At 43.4% G+C, this 25,475-nt stretch overlaps 1 protein-coding gene across 2 annotated transcripts in view; it reads left to right on the forward strand.

Annotated features, from left to right (window-relative positions):
• Positions 1-25,475, forward strand: part of dpp6a (dipeptidyl-peptidase 6a) — a 142,699-nt gene that overhangs the window by 11,761 nt on the left and 105,463 nt on the right. Inside the window, exon 1 of one of the 2 annotated variants that reach the window (XM_049005960.1) lies at positions 2,662-3,203. The exons of the other annotated variant lie outside the window; for it this stretch is intronic. Within the exon in view, the coding sequence (XP_048861917.1) occupies positions 3,153-3,203 (51 nt within the window). The 5' untranslated portion in view covers positions 2,662-3,152. Of the gene's footprint in view, positions 1-2,661; positions 3,204-25,475 lie in introns of those variants that run through there. 2 annotated transcript variants of the gene reach the window in all.

Here is a 25,475-nt window from a genome sequence, read left to right on the forward strand (position 1 = left end):
TGTGTGCCCGTACTGGACTCTCCTCAGAGTGTAACCAGGCCATAGCCTGAACCAGACACCTGGTAACCCCAGGACCACACACATGCCGTGGACAGTTTAACACCACCACGCCCCCACCCCCTGCTCACCACAGCCTAGGATTCTGGGAGCAAGACACACTGACGCAAACAGGCTCTCCAGAGTCCAATTCAAAACCAGGGATCCTGGGAACAGGCAGAGATAAAGTGGGAGCCAACATGCCCAGTTTGGCTGATATGCATAATCAGTTATAAGGAAGAATATACTCTTTGTTATATAATGTACCATGTTTGGCCTCAGTAGAACAGGACAGAGGTGTCATAGTGATGTGTTTCTGCTACAGTGTGGAGCATCTTTCAGCATATGTTTAAGAAAGTTTATGTGTTGTGTAATGAGGAACTAGCCTCTGTTAGGCAAACCTTCATTAGGAAAGCAAAATTGTTTCATCTGGCCAATTAGGGCATATATGCAGGGCAGGTGCCATAGGGCACGGGCCCCAGCTGAAAGCTGATTGGCCCCTGGAGTACCCCCTTACCTGTCACTCATCAATTCAAAACATATCATTGGCTAATGAGAAGGTTGACCCCTCTATACGAATTGTGGCCCCTCTTTGAATCGTCTCTGCTGCAAACCACTGTAAGGGAAAGCAGCCCTTTGTTTTAGCCGGATGCTGTAGGCTCATTCCTCTTAATGTGTTCCGGTTTAATGCCCTGTCAGTTAATGTTTGCTGTCATCCAGTCACAGCTCAACTCTCATGTGTTGTACGCTAAGATTTTTTGGCTTTTGCCCGACCCCCCTTCCCTTTGAGACTTTTGGTTTAACTTACTCCTATATCTGTCAGAACGCATCACCAGCCCCTGTAATAACTCCTGATCAAAGATCTCTGGTAGATATTGTGCCTCCGGAGCAAAAGCTAGAGTAATATCTTCTGAGAAGCTTGATGACATGGAGGGTGACATCCTCTTACTTGAAGCTTACGCCTCCCAGAGTTTCTTACTGAACTATACTGACAAATAAATGTGTCTAGGTGCAGATAATTGCCATTAGGAACATGTATATATAATATTAAAAGAGAAATTGCTCAAAGTAAACAGGGCTGTTTTGTTTAGAAAATATTAATTCCAGTTTAGATGATTCCTATCTCTTTCATGTATCAGCTCATGTGAGTGAGATAAGCTCAGTCCATAGTTTCGTTCATCCTCAATATGCAACAGAAATGGGCTATTCTGTGGAAAGAATGCATTGATCTCAGCTGAATTCTCCTTCATCAGATAGCTGTGGGGCTCTCCGGCACCTGACAGATTTCGAGCCAGGATCCTCCCATGTAGAGTTTGTGATGTGAGAATGTATCCAGGGTGGCTTGTGGTCTGTCTTTAACCAACAAATTTAAACCAGGAATACTAAACCTTTTCTAGTAATCTTTTCTGATGTGAAAGCTTAGATGCAAATTTAGTTGTGTCTTTATTTCTTGTTTATATTTCAATTTGTCAGGCCTATATAGTTTTTTTGAGAAATGCTGTTTTTTAATTGACCAATACTTTCCTAAATAATCCCTAAACTAATTTCAGCAAATTGTCACAAACCTGTCAGAACCAGGTAGTAGTGGTCTGTGACAGCTGTCATAAGCTGTCACGGCATGTGAGGCAGTGACAAGCCACATTTGGAAAAGTTTGACTGGTCTTAAGTCCGTCCATATCGATGTTTCAGGGAGTTTCAGGCCTGTGGATGATGTCTGCTCTTGGCTGAACAGTCTGAGCTTTGGGGAAGTGTGCCAGTTAAAATGTACAACATGCAATGTTCAGTGACTCTGCTTTTGGAGATGAGTTTGAGGGCCCTCTATTGAAGCTTTTGGCAGCCATATGGCTTGTTGCTAAGATTGAGTCCTTGGTGCGAGGTATGCTGAGGGGGGTTAAGACAAGTATTTGTAGAACCTTCTAGGGTACATTCAGTCAGCTGTGATATGAAAAAATGTCTTGGACTATGCTGCCTTTAAACAATCAAGTAACACTACATATGTCCTATAACCTTATATAGAAATATATAATTACCATAATCCTAGTGTGTCCTCAATATACATTCATAAACCTCGAATTTAACATGCCTGTTGTTTTTTTCTCATTTATTATACCGTCCATATAACGGTAATAAAAGCAATTTCAGAGGAAAATACTGTAGGGTCGCGAGGGAGACTATTTGGCGGGCTTTCGCTCGCGCCTTGGATTTTTTAGTTTCTGTTCGCAGTGTTCGGGTTTGCGAAGTCTGGCTGTAGCCGCGATATTAAGAGTGCTTCTTTTAATTAGTAGGTAATGCTACAATGTATTATAAACTCGCATTGTGACGTACTGCCAGAAGTGCCTTTTATTAACTTTTTGGCTATGTTGATCCAGCATTGACGTCCCTGACTAAAGTTACAGGGTTGTGTCATCGCTCAGACACGAGTTAGCTGGTGTGTGGTACCTCCAGACGGAGGTGAACGTTTCCGAACCAGCTGGGGATGCGAGTGTAGGCACCTCACCTACACTCCACCTGTCCCTACAGTGTACTGGGTCGCCACTTCCATGTCGGCCCACGTACTGAGCCAACTGTTCCTGTCACCAAGTCACAGCCCTGCATTTCTAGGGGGATCGGGCGGCGGTGCTGCAGCTTTTCCTGCCAGACCTGAGACATTAATTGATATTCCGAAAGGTATCCTGGCCTCTCCGCCCCACCGCCGTATAAGCGCATTCATTTAGTGGAGCTGCGTGTGTCCGACCGGCGGTGTCTCCATGCCCCGGAGGAAATAAAACGGATCGGAATCGAATTTGACGCCTAACCCCCGGGTGAATGGGAGGTACATCAGGAGTTCCTACGCGCCTTCCGCTCACCTCTTTTTAAATATATATTTTAATTGCTATAAAAAAACAAGTTTTCCTCCATGTTTGATTGCCCCTCCATCTGCGGAAAAAGGGACATCTCACATCGTCAGTTGTCGGTCAGCAGGAAACAACGACGATGCGGAGCGCGGCGCGGCTCTGATCCCAGGAAACCTGTTCGCATAACTGGCAAACCTGCCGGGAAAAACTGAGAGGACTGCCAGAGGATAGGGAAAGTGGATTGCCGCGGAGGAAAATAGCCGAATTGTTTCGAAAATAAAAATGAAGGAAAAGGATTTGATTGAGACGGCAAAAATGCAGGGGAATATGCTGGTAAGTGTGGAGCGACCCCCCGTCCCCTCCCCAGTTTATTCCGTATAATGATCTAGCAGGCAAATAAAAATGTTTGGAAAGTGTGTTTTGATTGCAGGTTATGTGCACGTCCGGACGTGTCCGGAGAAATAAAGCTTTTACCATACGATCAAAGAGCCCCTTTATTCCGGGGGCGATTTGTACTGCGCCGCTGAGACGGGCAGTTTTGGCTTCTCACTCACAGATGACAGACGGACATTTGAATTAATCTGCATAAATGAAACGTATCCGTGAGCGATAAGTGAGGATTCATTTATAAATGAAAAATCGTAAATCAGCGCTACTTACTATCCTGGCTCTTTTCTTTCACGTGTAGGCTACAAGCTGAACCCCGATTTAACAATGTATTTGCTTGTAGTTGCGTAACTGTATAAGTTTACAAGTTTTTTTCTGTTGTTATATCAGAAATTACATTTTGTATTGGCGATGTTAAATAATGAGATATTCGCCTGATCGCACGCGAGAGTTACTTAAATTTCACCACGCCTTGAAGCTGGATTGGAGTGTGTTTTTTGTGTAGAGGAGATGCTGTGTAGTCGGAAATTATCTTGCACCTTTCAAGTGACTTATAGAAACTGCTTTCTCCAAGTCAGGTAGAAAGGTGAAGGCTTTTTTCTTGGGACTGGACCACATTAATCAACAACAGCATTTCTGGATGTTGCTCCTAGTGGGATGTAGCTAGTGTAGCTGGTGGCAGGTCCACCATCATTGTAGAAAATGGGTACTTTGACTGTGCTGTTCATTTGTCTTTCGGAGGGTTTGAAATAGGGTGGTCACCTAATCCATGTCACAGGGGATACTATGAGCTACGCCAGGTCTTACAAAACACTATAAAACCCACAGGTTGCTGTGCTTGCCCGAATTGTTCAGTTCGTCTTGTACTTTTATCGGTTTGTTTCCTTAATTGAAAGACTCATTCAGCTTTTTCACATTAACATTGGTGACAGATGCATGAATATAGGAGACTGACCAATCATCACACAGCAAGAACTTAGTGCTTAAGTGTTCCTGTTCCTTTTAATTGAAATGGTCCTATACAAATCCTGTCCTAGCTCATATTGTCCATGCAGACTTGGATTAGGTGATCACCCTAGTTTGAAATCAATAAACCACGCTGCTCCAATAACACTTGAAGCAATGGTACAGGTGTTGTAGTAAGATTTGATTATAGTCCCTGGTCTGCCACGGGTCCAGGATGCCAACATGGAGATGGACAGGACAGTGGAACAAAAATGAAATGGGACATTTGTTGATTTTGGGTTAGAGTATATGTAAGAAGTGAACAGTCGACGAAAATGGATGTGCTTTTGGGCCAAGAAAGTAAACAGGTAGATTTCTATACAAGCACTTGAAGTCTTTTTTCCATTGTCAGAGAAATGTCAGTGAGAGAAGTAATTCCTCCTATTTCAGCAGTTAAGTCCTTGCTGATGTATAATTTGCAGTCACTTTGAAAATCACAGTGCAATACAGAGAAAAGTGTCCCACTCCATAACAGGGTACATGTCGTTGTGAAGTTCCGGTAAGTTCCAATACTCTGGAGATGACACGGTAAAGAAAGGGTTGTTAAGTAACTGTCCCAGCTTCCATGACTTCTGGTCAGATGGTTGAGTGATTAACTGGTGACTTGACTGACTTCCATTTTTCAGAATGTGCTAGTGGGATGAAGAAATAAACATACATGGAATGTTATGAATATGGATCCCTACAATGCAAGTAAATGAGTTTTTTATTTTAGATGAAAGAATAAATATTGAATAACAATAAATTAAATGAATAACTGAAATAACAAATGAGTAACATCCACCATGCAAATAAATAATAGTAACAGCCTGTCAAAAGAGGTCCCCGCCTCTTCGATAAATAATTTATGGACTCTATCATCTGGAGTCATGGAAACAACTGGCTTCTCTCTGAGATGTGGGACTAGTTTTCTCCAGTCTTTAGACCCAAGAATGTCTTCCAGATGCAGGGAGATCAAGCAGGCATTTCCTATGGGTCTTTATTTTAATGACTTTGGACTCTCCTGAATAGGACAGGCGGTTGTAGAAAATGGATGGATGACTTTGGACTTTGTATAAAGTGATAAAGGGTATTTTCTTTTTCCACCATACCCAACAATGTGTAGTATTCTGACTGCTCAAGATGCATGTTGCAGAGTCGTACAGTTGCTGGTTTCGTTTTACTGCCATTGAGGGGTGAGCTAGGCAGAAATGTTTTTGCAAACTGAACTGGTCCTGGGGTGTGTTGGAGGGGAAGTGAGTGGATCGGGGGCTGTACTTTCCACAAAAAATTGTTTGGTTCAACCCTAGAAATGTAATTTCTGTCCCGTCCTTGAACTGCCTGTTGCCTCTTCAATACATGATGTGTCCAGTTGTTGATGGGAGAAATTAGATACATGCTGTGGCTAGCATCTCAGTGTGCAATCAATCACCATCTTGTTTCCTACAACTCTAACCGAGAAGTAGCCAGTGGGAAGTCCGTCAAACTCAGTGATTGACAGTGCATTTTAATCTTGCCCACTGTGCAATACAAAACATCATTTATCTTGTTGCTAAAATGGGTCAACAGATAACACTATAATTTTCTCTTTTACCTGTACGGCGCTTATATTGTGAAAACATAGCATCTCCTAAGAAAACACTGAATGAGTCTGTTAGAAACTTTCCAGAATTAATTGAATTAAACCGTTATTATTGTAAGAGAAAGTCATTACACTTTAAAAGAAAGAACATGCATTTAGGGCTTATCTTTCCCTTCTGCCTATGGTAATTAGCCCTTTAAAGTTGGTGGTAGTCAGAATAACTTGTTACTTGTATCGTACTGCTTGATTGGTTAAGCCACCATGTCATTAATCCTGTGTGGGTATAATTTTTTCAGTTTGTTAGGGATCCAGCTGGAGCTGGAGGTGCTGGAGGAGGGATGCTGTGTTCATTTATTCCACCCCACTTTCATTTTTCTCTGGTGAGCGACACATAGGATAAAGACTTATGGAGAAATGAACACAGCAATGAGCTTGTGAAAACAGATTTCTTTTAAAAAAAATTTTTTTTAAACCTGTAGGCCTAATGAAATCTCTGAGCCGGATACACATGTTTAAGGATGTGGGGAAATAATTTCCTCAGTCATCGAATTCCTCCTCTCAGCTTTTTCGAGCCTCATTATTTACTGACTGGCCATGGCCATGTCCCTTGAGGGTTTCTTTGTTTTCGAGGTGCTGAAACGTAACAGCAATTCAACTTCCATGAAAATGCTGTAATGGCCTAAAACTGGGAGGGTGGCTTATTTTTTGTGCTTGTACATTTGTTGTGCCATGACCCTTCCTTTTGGCCTTGGTGGTAATGTACTTTTTAACCCATACTGGGCCAACTCACAGACTGGGGGCTTGGGACACCATCTTGTAGTCTTGAGCTGCTGCTCTGAGTCGTGGAACGGCTGCTGGAGAGGAACACTTCTATAACTGAGGATCTACAGAAGTTCCTGCTTCATGACTGAATGAACATTGTCATGTGACCCTCCCATTACTCCATCCATCTTAGACTCTCCTGCATCACGATGTAAAGTTAATTCAGCTTGCCATGTTTGACCCGTGATTGAACTCCCTTTCATTGGTGCATCTCTCTGTCCTGTTTATTCAATGCTCTAAATACATAATGTAGTTACTTTTTAAACTCTGGCGTGTAGCTTAAATGCTGTACTGAACGTATCTCAATCTAGTATTGCCCATGTCACTTAAATGGCTGTTTCTCTATGTTGCATAAATGTTTCGCCTTGACATTCTGTCTGGAATTGATTTGGTTTGAGGTCATGACCTGGGGTTGAATTTGTTTGAAAAAGGAGTTTCTAGATGACACATCGCTGTGCGAGTTCTCATGTGTAGCTCAATTGTGCATTGAAGCTGAAAGGGAAGGCGTTTGGCAGTAATTGAGGTTGTGTGATGTAACGGTGTTGCTTGCAGTTGTAGTTCCAGTTCATGGTCATGCACGGCCATTTATTTTGGAACACTGACAGCCAATAAATAATGAGGCCTGCTGTGGCTGATTACTGATTGGCTCTGCAACAGCCCATAGGCAGTGGCTTGCATTTCATTAGTTTTTTGAGGTTGTAAGAGGCATTCAGTGGTATGGCATGCCTCTGCGGGTGTTTGACAGTGCTGAAATAAAAGCAGGTGGGCTATGGATACCATCGCGCTATATTAATGTCAAGTCTGCTCGATGAGCAGACGAGTAATTAAGGGAAAGTCTATGCTGTTTGCATAATTAGAGGTAGCTCTTTGATGTTCTGTCTGATAGGTCGCATCTTCAGGGGATTTCTTAATCCTTTTAAATTAATTCAGAGTGGGGTTTTTGAGGACAGAGACCACGGATAGTTGTTCTGTCAGATTACCTGCTCCAAACTGCAGTGAATCCTCTTTGCTTTTTGCTCATGTTATCCCAATAGTTCTGTTACAAAGGCAAATGCATGAAATGAGGAGCACAGCTGTGTGGCTTTTAGGTTAATAAGTTTTCTGTCCTACAAACGGTACTGCACTACACTTAAATGTTAACAGTTGACATTATTGTGATTTAAAAATGTCTTTACCTTACTGAAAACTAATCTTCCAAAAAAAAAGAAAAACATACAGGACACACAAGGTTATTTTATCCTCCAACATCTCCTTTCTGTCTCCTGCACTTTCTGCCAGTCTAGAGCAATCAATCACTACTTAGTCAGACAGCACCAGCAAAATAATGAGTTTATGATAGATTAATATTTCATGGTGCTTTCCTGACCCCAGATCTGCTACTCTGCCTGCTGCAGTTTATTGAAACCCTCTAGCCACAGTATTTCGTCTAGGCCACAGGAAAACTTCACCTCTTGATTCCCGTTTAATCTAGCAGATTATGTGGGCAGATAAAGTGGGACGTCAGCAGTGTTGCAGTTTGATGTTTTGGGGGTTTAGTTTTTTTTAATTATTTAAATGTGTGTTATGGTGCATAAACAGCATCTATGTGTTCATTAAACTAAATTAGGAAATGCCACAGCCCAGTTTTGGTCCAGAATGATAAACGATAGCCTTGGCACCTGCCCAACTCGGCTGAGGATGTTTGGGCAGGCTGCCATGACCTCTGCTAGGCCTTAGTACTAGAAATAAATGGGGCTAATTTGGTTGTCTGTTTCAGAGAGATAGAGAAGGAGAGAGAGATGGGTACCTTTGGGGAGCCAATGTGTTTGCTGGTGTATGTTATGCTCAGTGGGGGCTTGACCGGCGTGAGCTTCAACATCATACGGCATTGTAACCAGCTTGGCGAGTGGGTTTATGTGTTTGCAGACCTTTCTGTAAGTTCTGAACATATTATGAGGAAATGTTCTCAGGAAAATCGCAACTGTTGGGTTCAGCCTAGGTGTTGAACGCCTGCTGGGTGACCAGTCTCTGGATACAAAGCAAGACGCAACACCGGTGATCTCTTTATCTCGCTGTGAGGGAAGCTCGGTCCGGTCACAGAGACTTGTCTCTTGACTCGACTCAGCCGACTTCGGAGGGGAACTTCCCTTTCAGCTTCTTTTATTTTTTACACTTCTAGCTACAGAACAGCAGAAGGATCACATGATACAGTTTGATTTCCTTTAATACCATATATAGATGATAACACATGAGTGTATCTATTAGTACTTGCTGTTGCTAAGCGGAACAAGACAATTGTGTATAATAACGTATAGGCACATATGATTTTGCAACATCTATTTCGGAATGGCTTTAACTAAACTGAAACTCTGCGGTTAGCATATATCGGCAAGAAAACATGTTTTGTGCACTTTAGCCTGCACTCTTTCCTGAGCAGCCTAAGTGTCACTCTGCAAACTTACAGGCAATACATAAATGGCAACAAGCATAATTTCCAACAGCAACTGTTCCTGATATTTGTCAGCTGCGTCAACATGGAAGTGGGCGTAAAGATTGAGAAATATCTGATTGTGTGTTTGTGTATGTGCGTGTGTGTGTGTTTACATATACATTTTACTTACACACTTATCGACAAGATCCCTCTGCCAGTTACACCCCCGATCCTGACAGAGGTGGGCTCCACTCTGAATGGTATATTAGTGCTGATTTCCCCCAGCAGTGCTCATTATCACCCATATTCTCTCACACTATCACTATAATTGCCTTCCCCGGAAAGGGCTATGCATGGGGGCTTAGGAGTGGGGCCAGGAAGGCTCCATCATTTGGTGGCGTTTCCAGCACTCGCAGTTGTCGCTGACCTGCAGGGAAACCTGCTTGTTGCAGTCACCCTGTCAGAGTGTCGCTGAAGATCATCCCTGACCCTGTAAACAGGCTGATATCCCCTTGGGTCTTCGCTCCAATACACTAGAAGGCAGAATTTTCAGTCTGCCAGAGCCATGTCCTGGCATGAGGTGAATCGCTAAAGGGCATTGTTCCTCATGTTTCCTCTTGGAGCACCTAAATTGTTTTAAACCTCATTTCACTTAAAAGTCTTCAGTGGGTGGGATTACCACGCTCTTCCAATCACTGTCTTTGTTTAATCCCTTGTGTATCAGTAACCAATAGAAATTAGGGACAAGTCCGAGAGACAGAGGATAATCCCACCAACTGTGGGTTTTAAAATCTTATTTCTTCCCATGATTTGACACCTTTCTACTTGGGATGTTTCTATAGCTGCTGTTTTTCTGGACTTGCTATTTGTCAACAGGTGCTGAAATCACTTAGTAATTGCAGTCATCCAGTTTGCTTCAATTAATTGATGGGAGGGAAGATATGGGCATTCGCTCTGTTTTTGTAATGAAACATGTTGGATCCTGGTAACATTGTAACATTAGCTACTCCAGGCTAAATCAACACTTTGTGACAATGAGCAGAACCTCCATCACAGGGGGCTCTTTGCTCTTGTGGCCTTTTCATGGCTCTACAGATCGATCGATAACTTGGACACTCTGAGGATAATTAAGAGCAAATGCATGGCATGTTCACTTAACAGAATAATTTTTTTTATTAACAAATCTCTCCAGTCCCCAAACACAAACAGTCCATTTACCCCTCAAAGACCCGGCTGCGTAGCTTTGCAGAAGTCACAAGGCATCTAAGTCTCTTTGCATACTGTACAGACGTCTTTAGTGTAAAAGGATAGATGAATTGATGGTGTGGGGTGGGGGGTGTGGCCAGTCTTGGCTGCATTTGTTCCCTCAGTGAAATGCATCGTGGGGAACTTCGTCTATGATTCACAGTTTTAAATTGATTACAATTCAGCCATCCAAATCTGCCAAAATGCTGGGGATTTCGAGGCCAAGGGCGAGGGAGCTTTTGAAATACAGACGAGATTTGGGTTCATAAACAGCCACTCCGGTAGGTCTCCTTTCTCCTCCATGTGGTATAATTTCAATTTAGGAAAATGTTTTCCTTAGGAAGAATCACTGATTTGGGCAAACTTAATCTCGATCAGTATCTCTCAAAGGGAGCCCACAAGACGGAAAGTATTTGGCCAGACAATGAAGGATTGCTGCTCCCTGAACCAGTAATTAAATTTCCTCTGTGTGGTCGCTCAGCTTTAAGGGGACGCAAAAACAACATCCCTTTAAAATGGGTGATACATCAGCTGGAGTTGCTGTGAATGGCACCTCACTGGCTGGGTGATGGGAGTCCGTATTGGCTGGAGAGAGCAGTATATTGTGGGGGGGGGTTGGGTCACCTTCCCCGCTGGATCATCCAGGGAGGCATGGTGGTGGCAGATGGCACAGAGGAGCATGATGACGAGTTAGAACTGGCTATGCTTTGTGTGACTGTCAGGGCTCCATATCTGGCATTGTGCCGATAAGCGGTTGACTCGCCATAGTTCCGGTGAGGTGTGCCGCATCGGGCTGCTCCGTGGAGCCATCGAGCTCCTGTTAGCTTCTGGAAGCCTGTTAGAGAAGTGAAGCATGAGAAAAGTACAACCGCCCCAGGCAGAAGCTTTGGTGTCTACAGAGCAAGCTTCAGGGCAAACTGTGGTGAGGACATGTGACCTTGGGGGGGATGGCATCTGAGGACCCCCTCAAGGGGAATAGCATTTTAAAAACCACAGGGGAACAGTCATCAGTGGAAGCAAACTGAGCAGTTTGCCTTTCTTTCTGGAAACTGGAGTAAGAGAGAAGGGGCGTATCAAAGCCTCCAAATGGCCATGCTTTTGGTGACCTGGAAACAGCTGAAGAAGTCCTGAAACTTCCTGAATGTATTGCTGTACATCAGAGCGGTTGGAGAAGGGCAACGCTCCACAGATTTTCATGTGGACAGGTGTCTACTGTCGAAGGTATTTCATCATTAAGCCAGATTGCTTTAAGAGCTATGCTCAGCACCCCCCTCCCTCAATGCCTGGCATGCCGAGAGGAAAAGTGGAACCTGCTGATGCGGTCTTCATGCCGTCCTGCTGTGCCCTCTGCCTACTTCTGGCTTGGGATGCTGCCATTCACCCATTAATTAGCCGCTGGCCACGCAGGAGGTGCGATGGTTCAGCTTCCGTGCTCAGGGCTGGCGATAGGTGGTGGATGAGACCGGCATGCTGCGATGGGTGACATTATCATGCAGCCGACCGCTGCTGCATTCCCAATAGGACCAAATAGCTAGCCAATAGGATGCTGCTTAGCCCAGCATGTGACCAAGCAGGGTGCCATAACCCCACCCACTATGGGTTTCCGTTTGTCAAATCGCAAGTCAGTATAGCTGTCCTCCCTGCCTTATAAGGGATGGAATGAGCGTGTTATTAAACTGTGTGGCAGAGCATGTTAATCATGGGAGGCAACATTAAAGGGATGCTCTTTTGAAAGAGTGTTTGTGATCAGTGAGGCATTCTAGGTTTTCAGCAGTTGTTACTGATTATGGTAATGATAAAGGAGAGTAGACACCCAAACTGGGTGGCTTGCAGTTGTTTGGAGCCATGTTCACCTAGCTGGCTATTTGCTCACTTCTCTTGTTTGGCCATGTTCAAGCTGCTGCGGGATTTGGAGAATGCCACTCAGTCACATGACCTGCCTTGTCATGTGCTTTCATTTCTGTTAAAAAGAAAACACTGAATTGAACAGAATAGTGGTAGCTATATCAAAACAATGACTGACCACTCACCATGTAGGAGGTGCTGTTTATCATTTTTCCTGCCATGTAAAGCGCCACTTTTCTGTGAGGTGGCTGCTGTTTAATGTTCTGACTTATGCCGTTCATTAGTGAAACATTAAAAGGCTTCGTTTGAGGCTGGCTGTCCAGTGTGTTGGCGGTGCTTAAACCATTCTTGGGACAGAAGACGTGATCTGAGACTCCCACATCACATATTTAGTGCCTCCTTGCAAACTTCAGACAGACCTCTGAATTTCGAGTCGCTCTTCCTAGCCTTCATTCCTAGCCTTCATTCCTTTCATCATTGTCATTCACATGTAATTGATTTATCTGATGTGACTTTTTAACTCCGATGTTAACTGGGATTAATTGCTTTATTGTGAGTGCTGAAATTTGGGCCATGTCAATCTGTGACCACATGCTAAGTGATCATAGCCTGGTTTTAGCTATGCCACTCACTCGCTAGGCAGTAAGCAGGTGGCTGTCCTCAGCAGGGCTGTAGTGATGCATCACATGTGGCTCTAATATGGCTTGGCATGGTTCATTAAGTCCCTCTAGCCAATCACATTGCCCCACTGTTCTTAATAGCATACAGTGTGAGGCGATGATGCATCTCTGGGGCCTAGCGTGAGCCAAGCCTATTCACCATTGTTCTTCAGTCTGAAACAGACATCTCGTCATAGTTACTGGATTCCAGTATGTTACAAGAAATTAACAAATTGCTGGAAATTTCAGCTTAAAAAAGTTTGTTAGGTGACACTGTTCATCTGTTCGCAGCACTGACCATGTCAAAACGGCTCTCCAAATTCCACAGAAATTATAATTCTTGTCTGTAATATCTTTAAAATTGTCATTGGAATATTTTGATGCACTTTGCCCATCGATGTGCAGTCCACCCTGTGATGCTTTCACTTTAAACCACCTGCTTTGTCCTTCTTCCCAGCAAAGCAATACCCTTCGGTCAACGGAGCAGCGGACCCTCATGTGGGTGGAGACTGTCACTTATGCCAAGTTCACAGTACACGATGTAATCGGGAGTTTTTAAGTCATTGTGCTTTACACACTACATGACTGATCAGTGACGGGGGGTCACACACTACAAGATCTTTCACAAGGAGGAGTCTGGTCTTCAAACGAATTTTTTTGTCACCAAAACACAAACGAGAAGTGGCATGTGGAAATAACACAATCCCATGCACTAACCTAGGTTGTGGTACAGATTGTTGGAAATGTCAAAAAGGCATTGGTGGTCTTGCCCAAGTTCAACCAAATTTTCTTACATTTCTGGAGTCCAAACAGACAGCCGAATTTTTGCTGCCACCATCATTGTTGATGATGTATAGCGATCTGACGACTTTGATAGTTGTAAAGTGTAAACTTAGCATGTGACTCCTCCCCCAGTTTCTCCTCCCTCTCTGTGTCTTACTCTCTCATTGGCTCTAGCTTGTCATCACACTCATTTTCAGTCGCAACACTTTTCACACTACTGGATTTGGAGATGCCGATTTGCCAATGCTGATCGAATACCAGTTTGCCTCCAATCTGGGGGTTTTCTTGGCAATCTCCAAAACCTGTCAGAAAAGCAGGGTGAAAAGCAGGGTGTCTTGCCCAGTGGATTCACTTTACTCACAGAATCTGTTGAGTGCTGATGGCATGGATCTGTTGGTGAACCATGAGACATCTCACAAACTGTTCTGTTTATCTGGAATATTCTCTGGGGAGAATCACATGCCTATTATCATGGCTCCAGTTTCCCTGGTGATGCATGTTGTGATCAAGACATTATCAGCTTTTTGTCCTTATCTGTTTTTTGTTTTGTAGTATTTCCTGACCTTTCAGTCGTGCTTGCCTGCATTTTTTCTAATAACACATATTGGGACTAGTAATGGAATATAATGATGCACTCTGTACATATTTATTTAGCATACATCTCTGTGTGTATTCATTTATATTTTCTCTGTGAAAATGAACAGATGTATGTTTGTACACAATGTCAAAACTTGATCATTGATTACCAAAATTTTTATGTTGCATCATTGTGTGTTAGGCGGCCTGGTGTGGCTGAAATGGGGCAAAAAAATTGCTGACCCCGTAGTGGGTTCTGACCTGGCTGTTATCTGTGTGCGGGCGCTGGGCTCAGCTTACGGAAATTGGTATGCTGATGAGAAACGTCGCGGAGAGCTTGAGACGTCTCCTGGGAGGTGAGTCAGCGTTGCAGGCCGCTGCTTTAATAACTGTGACTCCCTCGCCACTGAAACACAACCCCCCCCCCCCAAAAAAAAAGAAAAAAAATCCTAGTAGCCTGAGCTGCATGGGCTTTATGTATATCAAGTTGATTTTCCTGATAAATTTTTCAAAAGAGAGAAGAAGCACCTTTAATTTTTTAGTTGTCCCCATCTAAATGAACCACGTTCCTACATTCTGTTATCCTACGTTACTCTGCAGCTTGGCTGTGTTACCTTGTGTATACCTTAGTTACTTAGTTACTGTTATTCTCTGCTCCTCTGTGTTACTCTGCATGTCCCTCTGTTACTTTTGTGCTACTCTGTATATATCACTCTGTATCTATTACTTGCTTTTAGTCTGCATCTCTCTTATTTTTTGCTCCTCTGTTACTTTGCATGTCCCCTCTGCATATCCCTCAGTTATACTCTGCCTCTGCATGTCTCTGTTATTCTCAGCTCACCTGTGTTACCTGGTCTTACTCTGCATTACTGTGTGTGTGTTAAACTGTTTACATCTGTTATTTTGCATGTACCTGTCTGGTATTCTTCATCTCCACAAATATCTCCTGATAGGTTTTCTGTTTAAATGTAGCCAGCACTCTGAATACAGAAGTAGCCAAATGGTACCACAGAATGGTCTGTGAATTAGTACGACAAGGAGCCTGTAAAGCAGAGCAAACTCAGCTTTTATGCTTCATGCATTTTCACACAAGTGCACAGACAAGCAGAGGCAGGCATATGCTTAAACTAGCAGCCTATATTGGGCCTTTCTAATGGATCCCGCGTTTATGTTAAAGCACACAGGGATAATGGAAAGCTGCTTTAAGGTGTTTTTAGAGGTGGACTGAGAGACAGTTTTAGTGGTAAAAGGTCAGCATAGAAACAGTGTGATACTGCTGGAATTTATTCATGGATGGGGTGGGTGGGGAGGTGTTAATCACAAGCTTTTCTCTGGCATCTGGGGAGACCTGGAATCCAGTCACTCTCTGAATATCAGTTGATAAGAAACGGCACAACATGTGGGACCTAAGGGTATATTTGGAGTAGTATAGCTAGTGCCCCCTTCTGGACTTTATTCAGCTTTTTCTGTTAGTCTTCATTTAAAATAAAGCTACTGCATCATGGGTGGACCCCAGTAAAATGTGTGAATTCTATGAATTATTCTGTGAATTATGTTCTTGGCTACTTTCATGTTTTCTTATTTTTTTTGTCATTTTGCATCATTATAAAAGCTATTCTCTTTATCTTGGGGGGGCTTCAAAATATAGCAATAATACAGGTTAGAAACAGAGCAGTTTAAAAGCGCATATAAATATGTAGCTCGTGCAGTTTGGTTTCATGGGGACAGTCTGATTCCCAAATATCTGTCTGTTTTTCATGCAGGGTCGTAAGTTCAATCATTATTGCTGTTATATTCAGTTAAATTTACCTTCAGGGAACAATGCTGAATCTAATTCAGGAAAGTACACAAAGCAGGGAGATGCTGTATATATGAAATATTAAAAACTCACATGAACCATACAGTGAGTCGGTGTATATCACCTGTAGGGACAGGAGGCTCAGTGTGGCCCAGGGCTGGGCATGAATCTGGGGAATGGGGGGTGGAAATGAGAACCAGGCAGATGTTTTGAGGATGGCCAACTCTGGGGATGTGGAACAAGCTTATATTATGATTAATGTAAAAAAAAAATTACCCTTCATAGGGAAAGAGGGATAAGTGGAATTAGAGTGCCGGACCCATCAACACTCCTTATGTTTTGGTGTTCTTGCATTGGTTTGAGTTGAATACCTTTTTGTCTGCTTATAATTCTCTAAGTCCTGCCCATGGTACTTGTGTAGCTCTGTCTGTACCTGTCTGAAGGGTTAAAACTACAAACATCTACAAGATCTGCTGACTTTAGTGTTCATATTAAAGCAAGAGGGATCATATCAATGCAACAGGGAGCGGGATGGTGAAATCCCATGTGTTGCTGTGAGGGTTGCAGTGGCCCAGCAGGGGGCAGTACAACATGTTGTTGCGCTGCTGTGGGTTTCAGTTAGACTACAGGCTCACTTCCGGATCACAGGGAGCCTAATTGGATTAGAGGATATCGAGAAGCACCCCCACGATTAATGCAGCTTAGCCGTTGTGTTGCATTCTTCTAGATTTTGTGCTCACTCTTGCTGGGAGTCTGGGAAGAGCAGAGAAGATGCTGCCATGCACCCCAAGGAACCTCTACAAGTAAATCTCTACTTTCACATCCTCACTTCTGTCGCTGGTCCTCCAGGCCTTGTAGAGATGAAAGGGAAGGCTTTTTGCACTGACCCAGGGGCTGTTGATGGTCTTACCATAATCTCTTCATACAAAATCTGGCTTCCCCGATCACATTGACAGCGATGACTTGGGTGTCACTTGTGATGGATGGCTTATCCATTTTTTACATAAATGTTAAACAGTACCAGCATGAGTAAGCGTATGTTTTTATTTAATATTACAGCTTGAAAACCTGATGCTCCTTCAGCATGCTGCTGAGGCCAGCAGATTAGTCACCGGGATCACGGTTCATCCGCTTCCGAGTCCGCGAGTGGAATTGGTTTAATTTTGCAGTGAGAATGCCAGCACCATAGGAAGCAGTCTGGGAGGGTCCATGTGTGACATGTACATAGGTCCCTACCCTTCCATTTAGAAAATTCCCCTAGTTGGCTGTCAGCCAACAGTACAATGTTTCTTCAATAAGTTTGAGAGACACAGTAGTTTCCTGGTCCATGTATATGTGATAATTGTCCCTTTTTATTGTACAGCTTTTGTGCTGAATATGTGCTGGTTCCAGCCTCATTTGAATGGGTTTCAGCCTGCGTGAGAAGAGGTTTAATGCAAGCCGATTATTTGTTAAATGTAACGAGAATATGAGTAGTGCAGGGTGTCACAAAATTTTTTGCCGATTTCATTTAAACGATTGCGAGCCCATATTGTTTGACAAACTGTACCGCCATGCTAGTTCTGGCACCTTCGAAAAGTCGACGCTTAGCATGTGGTGACATTTCAGCCGGCAGCCCTTCTCCAAAACCTTTGTTAACCTGCGTCATTCGTATGCACACGGTTGGATGGAAATGATCCCTTCCTCTGGAAACCGTCCAAGCTCATTTTATTTCCCCCATGCCTGCGAGGCCGCCGTCACATGCTCGGAACATCTGAAATGCCGCACCGCTGTGTGATGTGAGCAGCAGGGCCTAGAGGAAACAAAAACGACTGACTGAAAAGCTGCTTATGTGTGGGATGGTGGCTGTGTTCACCAAGAATCCTACATCACTCCCCATCAAGCCATTTCCCCAGTAATCAGCCAAGCTGGGCATGTGGCCTTTAAACACATGGATATAAGGACCCTGCTCAGTGTATCTTCAGTATCAGATGATTAACGAGAGACCTCTAGTGGGAACCTGATGGGATGTAAAAACAGCAGAATGGAAGTTATGCAGCCACTTGTGCTTTTTTTGGTTTCAGACAACTTCATACTGTATATATAATCAGATGTCACGAGTGATGCAAAGTTAAAAGACTAAGGAAGGTGGTACACACAGACGATCTGGCAAGGTCAATCTGAGCAGGGGTACTCAGGCAGGGGTCACCCCAGCTGTGCCTCTGTCAATGTGTCTGATGTGTATAGGCAGGGGAGGAACTAGCATGTCCTTTTAAAGCTCTCCAATTTGCCTGAACTGCTCTGAGTCTCTCTGCAGCTCCCTCGTTGGTTGAACTGCTCTATGTTCTTCTGAAGTTCCCCCAGTCAGCAGAGCTGCTCTCTAGTTAAGCATGCAGCTGTCAGTTGGCTTGAGTTTGTGTCAAGTATGATTCCATATTGTCTGTGCTGGTCTCTGGGGTTTTTTGAGCTTGAGAACACAGGCCTAGACATTTTCAGTGTAATGTAAAGTATTACTTGCATCTATTAGTATCATCAGCAGAGCCCGGAAAGCAGTAAACAAGGAGTTTGGACTGGAATTGTTGGTGCTTTGTAGTGTGGGTCATGGTTGATCTGTCAGTCTAATGCAGTCCCTTACATCAGTTCGGCGAGAGCAGTACTTAGACTTATCTTCATTTTTGAAAGTGCTATCTCTGAGAGGTTTGTAGATCGAAAGTCCAACCTTCACCTCACATTTGTAGGATGAAAGTGGTGAGTTTCTCTATTCACAAGTACCTAAAAAGTCATGGTCTGATCGGGATTCAGTGTAGGTGTCACTTCAGAACTGTTATGTCCATGTCCTGGCCATTTGGTGTCAGAAACTTAGCAGGCAGCTCCTTAGTTAGAGTGAGAAGGAAAGGGTCTGAGGGAAATATGACAACAGGCTTAGTTCCTGAAATTGCCTGTTCAATTTTTCTGCAAATGTATAAGGTGGCCAGGGCCACATGGGTTGGTTTTCAATGAGTTGTACCCCAGCTGAGTCTGGGCCAGTGCAATACACACAGTGGCCAGGGATTGGGGACCCCTGTGTTTGATGGACAACATCCTTTGTGCGGAAACTGCATAGGTCACTTCTAGGTGCTGTTCCTGGTTCTTCTAATTGGTTAAGTGCAGGTGCAGTTTATGGCACCATTCTGAGACTCTGATTTTTAAGTATAGGCAGCATATAGAGCTCCGGTATCTCAACAATGCAAAGGTTGTGTTAAAATCCCAGAGAGCACATTTTAATGATAACTCTTCCCTTTACTGTAAGTTGATTTGGATGAAGGCATCAGTTAAATGAAATGAATGTGAATATATGATGCCGTAGCACCCTTTGCTAAGATATGTGCTGTCCAGGGTCCTGAAACCACATATACTGAGCCAAGCACTGTCAGTAGGTTATGTTGCTCTTTCTTACCTTGTTCACTGTAGTAAAAAAAAGACATTTAAACTGTCTATTTTACTAAGTACTGTAAACGAGGTCATAAAACTGCCTTCATGGTTAAGAGCCAGGCTAACTGTGGCAACAAACCTTGTTTTTTATGCTGGGGGTGTCTTACGGCTATCCATTTTTCAGGAGAGAGCTTGAGCCTGGTAATAGTATCAGTAGCATTGCAGCTTCAGGAGTTCAGGAACAATGTTGCACTTAAGGGTTACCATCCTGGACATGTAACATGCTGTACTTTATGCAGTATAAATACTGAGCTGGGTGCAGAGCATGAACATGTTATAAAAATCACAGGCCTACTAAAATGAAGTAGTTGTACCAGTTCATTAAAGCAAACCAATTAAACAAAACAAATTTTTTCATGATTGAAGATTCCATTGCTCCAGCTCTGGTTATACAGCCCTCCCATCATCACATAATAGTAAAAAAATGTGGCATAAATATAAATGATGTTGCCAATAAAACCTTTAATTAAGTAAATTTATGAATAAATAAAACCTGATAAAAATAATGGAAGAAATAATTCACTTTTTATTACCTGGTGGTTTATTGCATATTTTTTATTGGGTAAAGCTTGAAAATTGTATGTCAGTCTGAAATACAAGAAATACAGTAAAACTATTCACTTGCACATAGAGAGGATAACCATCCCTTTCCTTTGGTTTTTAGATGCTTCCCATCTGAAATGGGGAGGCTCAGCCATCATTAATCCAAAACAGATGAACTGGAGAGTCAGTGCAGCCAGGAGCTGCTGTGGTCATTGGAGGAAGAAGCGACAGGTGTGAGGGTCACTCTTTCTGGAAGAGGAAAGCAGAGGGTCGTGATGTATCAAGGGAAACGGATTTATCTGCAAAGTCGTGTCTGCTGAGCTTGGCTGTCCTGCCACCGCTGCGGCCTGTGTGAAGCTCTCTGTAATAAAGGAGCCGTCAGTCCCCACAGATGCGGACACTGATAGATTAAGTTGTGGTCGTGTTGGTATAATCCCATAATGCGATTCTGTGTGCGGCTTGGTGGATGTTCTGGGTGTTATAACCATGTGTGTGCCAAAATCTCCACAGCTTAGGTGGATGTATGATGCTAAGCAGTGGGTATTTAGCTCTAACCAGCTTAGACAGGATGACATTATGGGTTTTCTGCTATGGGTATGGAGTAGATGTCCAGAAAATGGCTCTATTCTGCTGCAGAGTGTCAGTGAAACCTTTATATTTAAAATAACATGAACCTGGAACTCACATGAACATAACATGAACTCACTGTGACATGGCAGGGAGACAAGTGCAGGAGTCCAGGAATATCCGTAAACTCAGGGTTTATTAAAGGGACGACAGAATCAGGAGCACAGGAAACATTAGTGACGTTAAGACGTTGACTGGACTTGCGAACCATACTCTGGGGAGACATACTGTAACGTGGACTTACATACACAGGACTAATTTGACACAACTAGAAACAGCTGATAACATGGGGATTCCACAAAAGGTAGCCGGGCACACAGGAGTATCGGCATGAGTAGGGCATGACACCATGGCTGTTAATTCCCCCGGTGCACAATCTTCCAAATACGCCTGTTAGCTCATCATGCCCCTTAGTGTGTAAGATGGCATTCGGCGGGATCCCGTCTGTCACACAGGAAGTCATCTCTGGTGCGTGGACAGGGTTGTTGCTCTTCTCCAGGCTTGTTGCTCAGAGACGATTGATGGCACCCCTTTAAGGGAGCCTGATAATGCTGCCTCTGGTTATTGAGGGAATCTGGCCCTTTAAAGGTCATGAGTTTTCTCTCTACCCGTTCCTCTTGTTTCTCACCTGAGCTTCATTCTGTTCATACAGGGTCCACTGCTATTGTAAATTGGCTGTTTGGGTTCAAACCCAAGGTTCAGTACAGGGATGTGATGGTGTTGTAAATGAAACTGCAGTGTGGACCCACTGTCCTGAGAACAGGTGCAATTTACAGCCATACTGTAGCAGTGGAAATTCGGACCGTGTGTCACTATTGATGGAATGGTCGAGCTTAATTGGATTGATCTGTCTGCATGCTGGCAGGGGTGATGTGAGCATGCTCAGACACAAACACACATGCACAGCCCTTAAGTTGTAGCAGGTGGACGGAGGATGCACAGTTCCTTGTACTTTGACTGACTTTGTCCCCGTCCCATCATGCACATACTATCCTAGCATGGGGTGGACGCAGTTTTGATGAAGAGTGAGACATTTATATCTGTCCCTCAGCATTTTGGATGGTGACACTGTCATGACCAAATGCTGTTGCCACGTGTAACCCAGTTCAGAAGTTCAGGTGGGATATGGTCAGCTTAAACTTGTCACCATGTGATAGTGATTATGAGGCGGCTGTCCCTGGTCTTCCTTACACTTTGCGGGTGCATCTCTCACTTTCACGGTCCCCTCCCTTTCATTCTCTTTTCCCTCGAGATGCTTTGTGCTGTCATAATTCTCTCCCTGCCTCTCTCCGAATTCATCTCATATTCTCACCTTTCATGTGACAGTATTTCACGCAGCCGGTCACAGAGACTGTGTCAGCATTCCACTTGTCCGTGTGCTTTATCTGCAGACCGTGGGAGATGCGTCTTCCACATTAATAAGAAAAGTTTTCCCATCTTTTCCTCTCCCTTTCTCTTTCTACTTCATCGTCTCCTTTACCAGATTACAACGGCGTTCTGCTATGACTCCCTTTATGATGTTACTGTATCTTTCTTCTTGTTACTTAACATTTAAAGCTTTCCTTGACAGCCTTCTTTCAATGGAAAGAACAATGGAAATAAACAGCTCATTTTCCATCTAAAGAGTGTTAACCCTCCCACCTCCTCAGTTTCAGATAGTTTTTAGTATTGTATACCTATGGTTTTTATTTACATAACTGCCAGTGATCCGTCTATTGAATTGGGTCACTCCTGATAATTGTATTTTTGTCTGCTACTTTCGCACCATTTTCCTCTTCCTGTGGGTAGTAATGTTTTCTTTTGTATTTTTTGTTGCATTAGGGTCATTTCTGGAATGAGAACACGGTAAATGCAAGTGCTCTCTCCACTCCTAATGTGTCCTGCCTTTATCGGACATGGCCATTCACTTAAAATTCCTCAGAAATTATCTTGATTGCTTTTATTACCACTTTTGCTTTTTAAAGTTGTCTTATACGATTTCAGGAAACAGTTCTAGAAAACTTCTTCAGAGTGATTAAGGCTGTGTAGCACAAGGGTAGAGGAGCAGCACCCTGGGATTGTAACAGATTAGGTATGTTTTCTGGATTGATTGGCACTTTTAGGCTCTGTGATCCCTATGATAAGTCAAAGAAGGAGAAGGTCAGCCATTTTTTCACACATACACCTTTCCTATGGATGAGGAAGGTCTCTCCATTCAGGCAGGTGGGTCATCTCTATAGTCATATCCTCCATTGATACTTCATCCCTCTGCAGGGGAGCTTTCAAACAAGCTCTCAATCACAGTGAGATACAGAGCCCCGAACCAGATGCTTTAAATTCTGCCAACACTTTTTAAAAATGTTTTACTCACTGCCATGGGGGAACAGAATGCCACAGGGGCTCTTCTCTGCAGATCGGTGCACATATGGAGGCACAAATAATGAAGGAGCTGTGAGTCCATTCCTGCCGTGAACAGCACTGGCTGGACTACAGAGCTGGGGCAGCCAAAGCTGAGATCTTGGGGCTTGTTACACTCGCCGCCAAATGTACGTAGACTTTCTGGGTGGCTGTTACCACGGCTATGAGAATACACCTTCATTGGGACTTGCCTTGAGCATGCAGTGTCGTTGAGAACGGTCCTGAAATTAATCTTTTTCAGAGCACGACTAGATGGCAGTTTTATTAGGTACAGCCTGCTCCCCCAAAACAGCCAATCATAACTGCACAGGAAGGGTCAAGAGGTTCCATTATTGTGTGGTTGAGCATTATAGTGGCTAAACAATGTCAGGTGCAGTGGTTCCAGTGTCTCAGAGACCCTCCTGGGATTTTTATGTACTACAGTGCGAAAGCATTTCCAGAGAAGGATGTGATAAAAACCACTGAAATGCCAGAGATCAGAGGACAATAGCCAGATTCGTTAACCAAGAGGAAGGCCACAAGTACAAAAATAACAGGTCAGTACAGCAGAGGTGTCTAGATGGGCTTCAGCGAATGCACAATTCATGAACCCTTGAAGTCCGTTTGGAGATGAAAGGGGTCCTACCTGGTGCAACACAGAGCTACCTAATAAAATGGCCACTCAGTGTGATTTTGAAGCATTAATTGAGACATTTTCCCAAGGTCTGAGAGGCAAATTCCACTTGCACAGAGACACCTCCGATTTTTACAGCAGATCATGAGAAGCAGATACATACCTCATTCATCTCTACCCCCTTCCCCCTGCTCATTGCCTTTGGAATATTCCAGACTGCTTGTTTTTGCTACCTTTTAATAGGATTGCAAGCCTCCTGCCTCATGACAGAAAGCTGATTCTGAATGCGTAAATACAACTATGTTCAGAGTTGTCCTCAGAAGCAAAGGCAGATACAGTGGTACCTTGGTTTGCGAGCATAATTCGTTCCGGAAACGTGCTTGTAATCCAAACCACTCGTACAGTATATCAAAGTGAATTTTCTCATTAGAAATAATGGAAATTCAGATGATTCGTTCCACAACCCAAAAATATTCACATAAAAATGATTAATACAAAGTACATAAAACAAATTAACCTGCACTTTACCTTTGAAAAGAATCATGGATGGTGTGAGGGAGATGAGAGAGAGTAGAGGAAGGTTATTTTGCAGGACGAATTTCACTATAACTAACGGAATCTTTGCTATCTGTTGGCTCACTGGAATCTTTTTCTTTTTGTGCACCTTTAACAAGGAACTTATCCAATGACAGCTGCTTTTGGCTCCTTTTCAATTTCGTGGAAATGTGACATTGCAATGTCGTTAAACAGATTTATTGCTCGCACTGCCACGCCCTTACAATACTTGGGTGGTGCTTTTCTACTAAATTTTGACTATACGTGTGAGGCACGCCGACTAAGAACGAACATTGGAACACAATCCCGCAGCGAGAGAGAGAGAGAGAAGAACCATTGGCTCAGTTGTGATTACGTGATGCTAGGCAGACAAAGCATATACATAATACTCATATTGCAAGACCTCGCTCGTTTATCAAGTTAAAATTTATTTTAAATGTTTGCTCGTCTTGCAAAACACTTGCAGACCAAGTTACTCGCAATCCAAGGTTTTACTGTATATTATTTGATTTAAGTACACTGCTCAAAAAAGGAACACTTTTTTAATCAGAGTATAACATAAAGTCAATTAAACTTCTTGGATATTGATCAGCTCAGTTAAGTAGCAGAGGTACTTGTTAATCAGTTTCAGCTGCTTTGGTGTTAATGAAATTAACAGATGCACCAGAAGGGCAACAATGAGATGCCCCCAAAACAGGAATGGTTTAAAAGGTGGAGGTCATTGGCATTTTTCCCCTCGTCATCTTTTCAAACTTTTTTTACTAGTTTTGCATTTGGCTTTGGTCAGTGTCACTATTGGTAGCATGAGGTGATACCTGAACCCTGCAAAGGTTGTACAGGAAATGCAACTCCTCCAGGATGGCACATCAAAATGTTCCATTGCCAGAAGTTTTGCTGTGTCTGCCAGCACGATCTCAAGGGCATGGATGAGATTCCAGGAGACAGGCATTTACTCTAGGACAGCTGGACAAGGCCGTAGAAGGTCTGTAACCCATCAACAGGACCGGTATCCGGTAACAGAATGAGCACTGCCAGAACCCTACAAAATGACCTCCAAAAGGCCACGGATGTGTATGTTTCTGACCAAACAATCAGAAACAGACTTCATGAAGGTGGCCTGAGGGCCTGACATCCTCTAGTGGGCCCTGTGCTTGCTGCCCGACACTGTGGAGATCGATTGACATTTTCCATAAAATACCAGATTTGGCAGGTCTGCCTCTGGCACCCTGTGCTTTTCACAGATGAGAGCAGGTTCACCCTGACCACATGTGACAGATGTGAAAAGGTCTGGAGAAGCTGTGGAGAACATTATGCTGTCTGTAACATTGT

The sequence above is a fragment of the Brienomyrus brachyistius genome, chromosome 1 (assembly GCF_023856365.1).
Source record: "Brienomyrus brachyistius isolate T26 chromosome 1, BBRACH_0.4, whole genome shotgun sequence".
Classification (NCBI taxonomy): Eukaryota; Metazoa; Chordata; class Actinopteri; order Osteoglossiformes; family Mormyridae; genus Brienomyrus; species Brienomyrus brachyistius.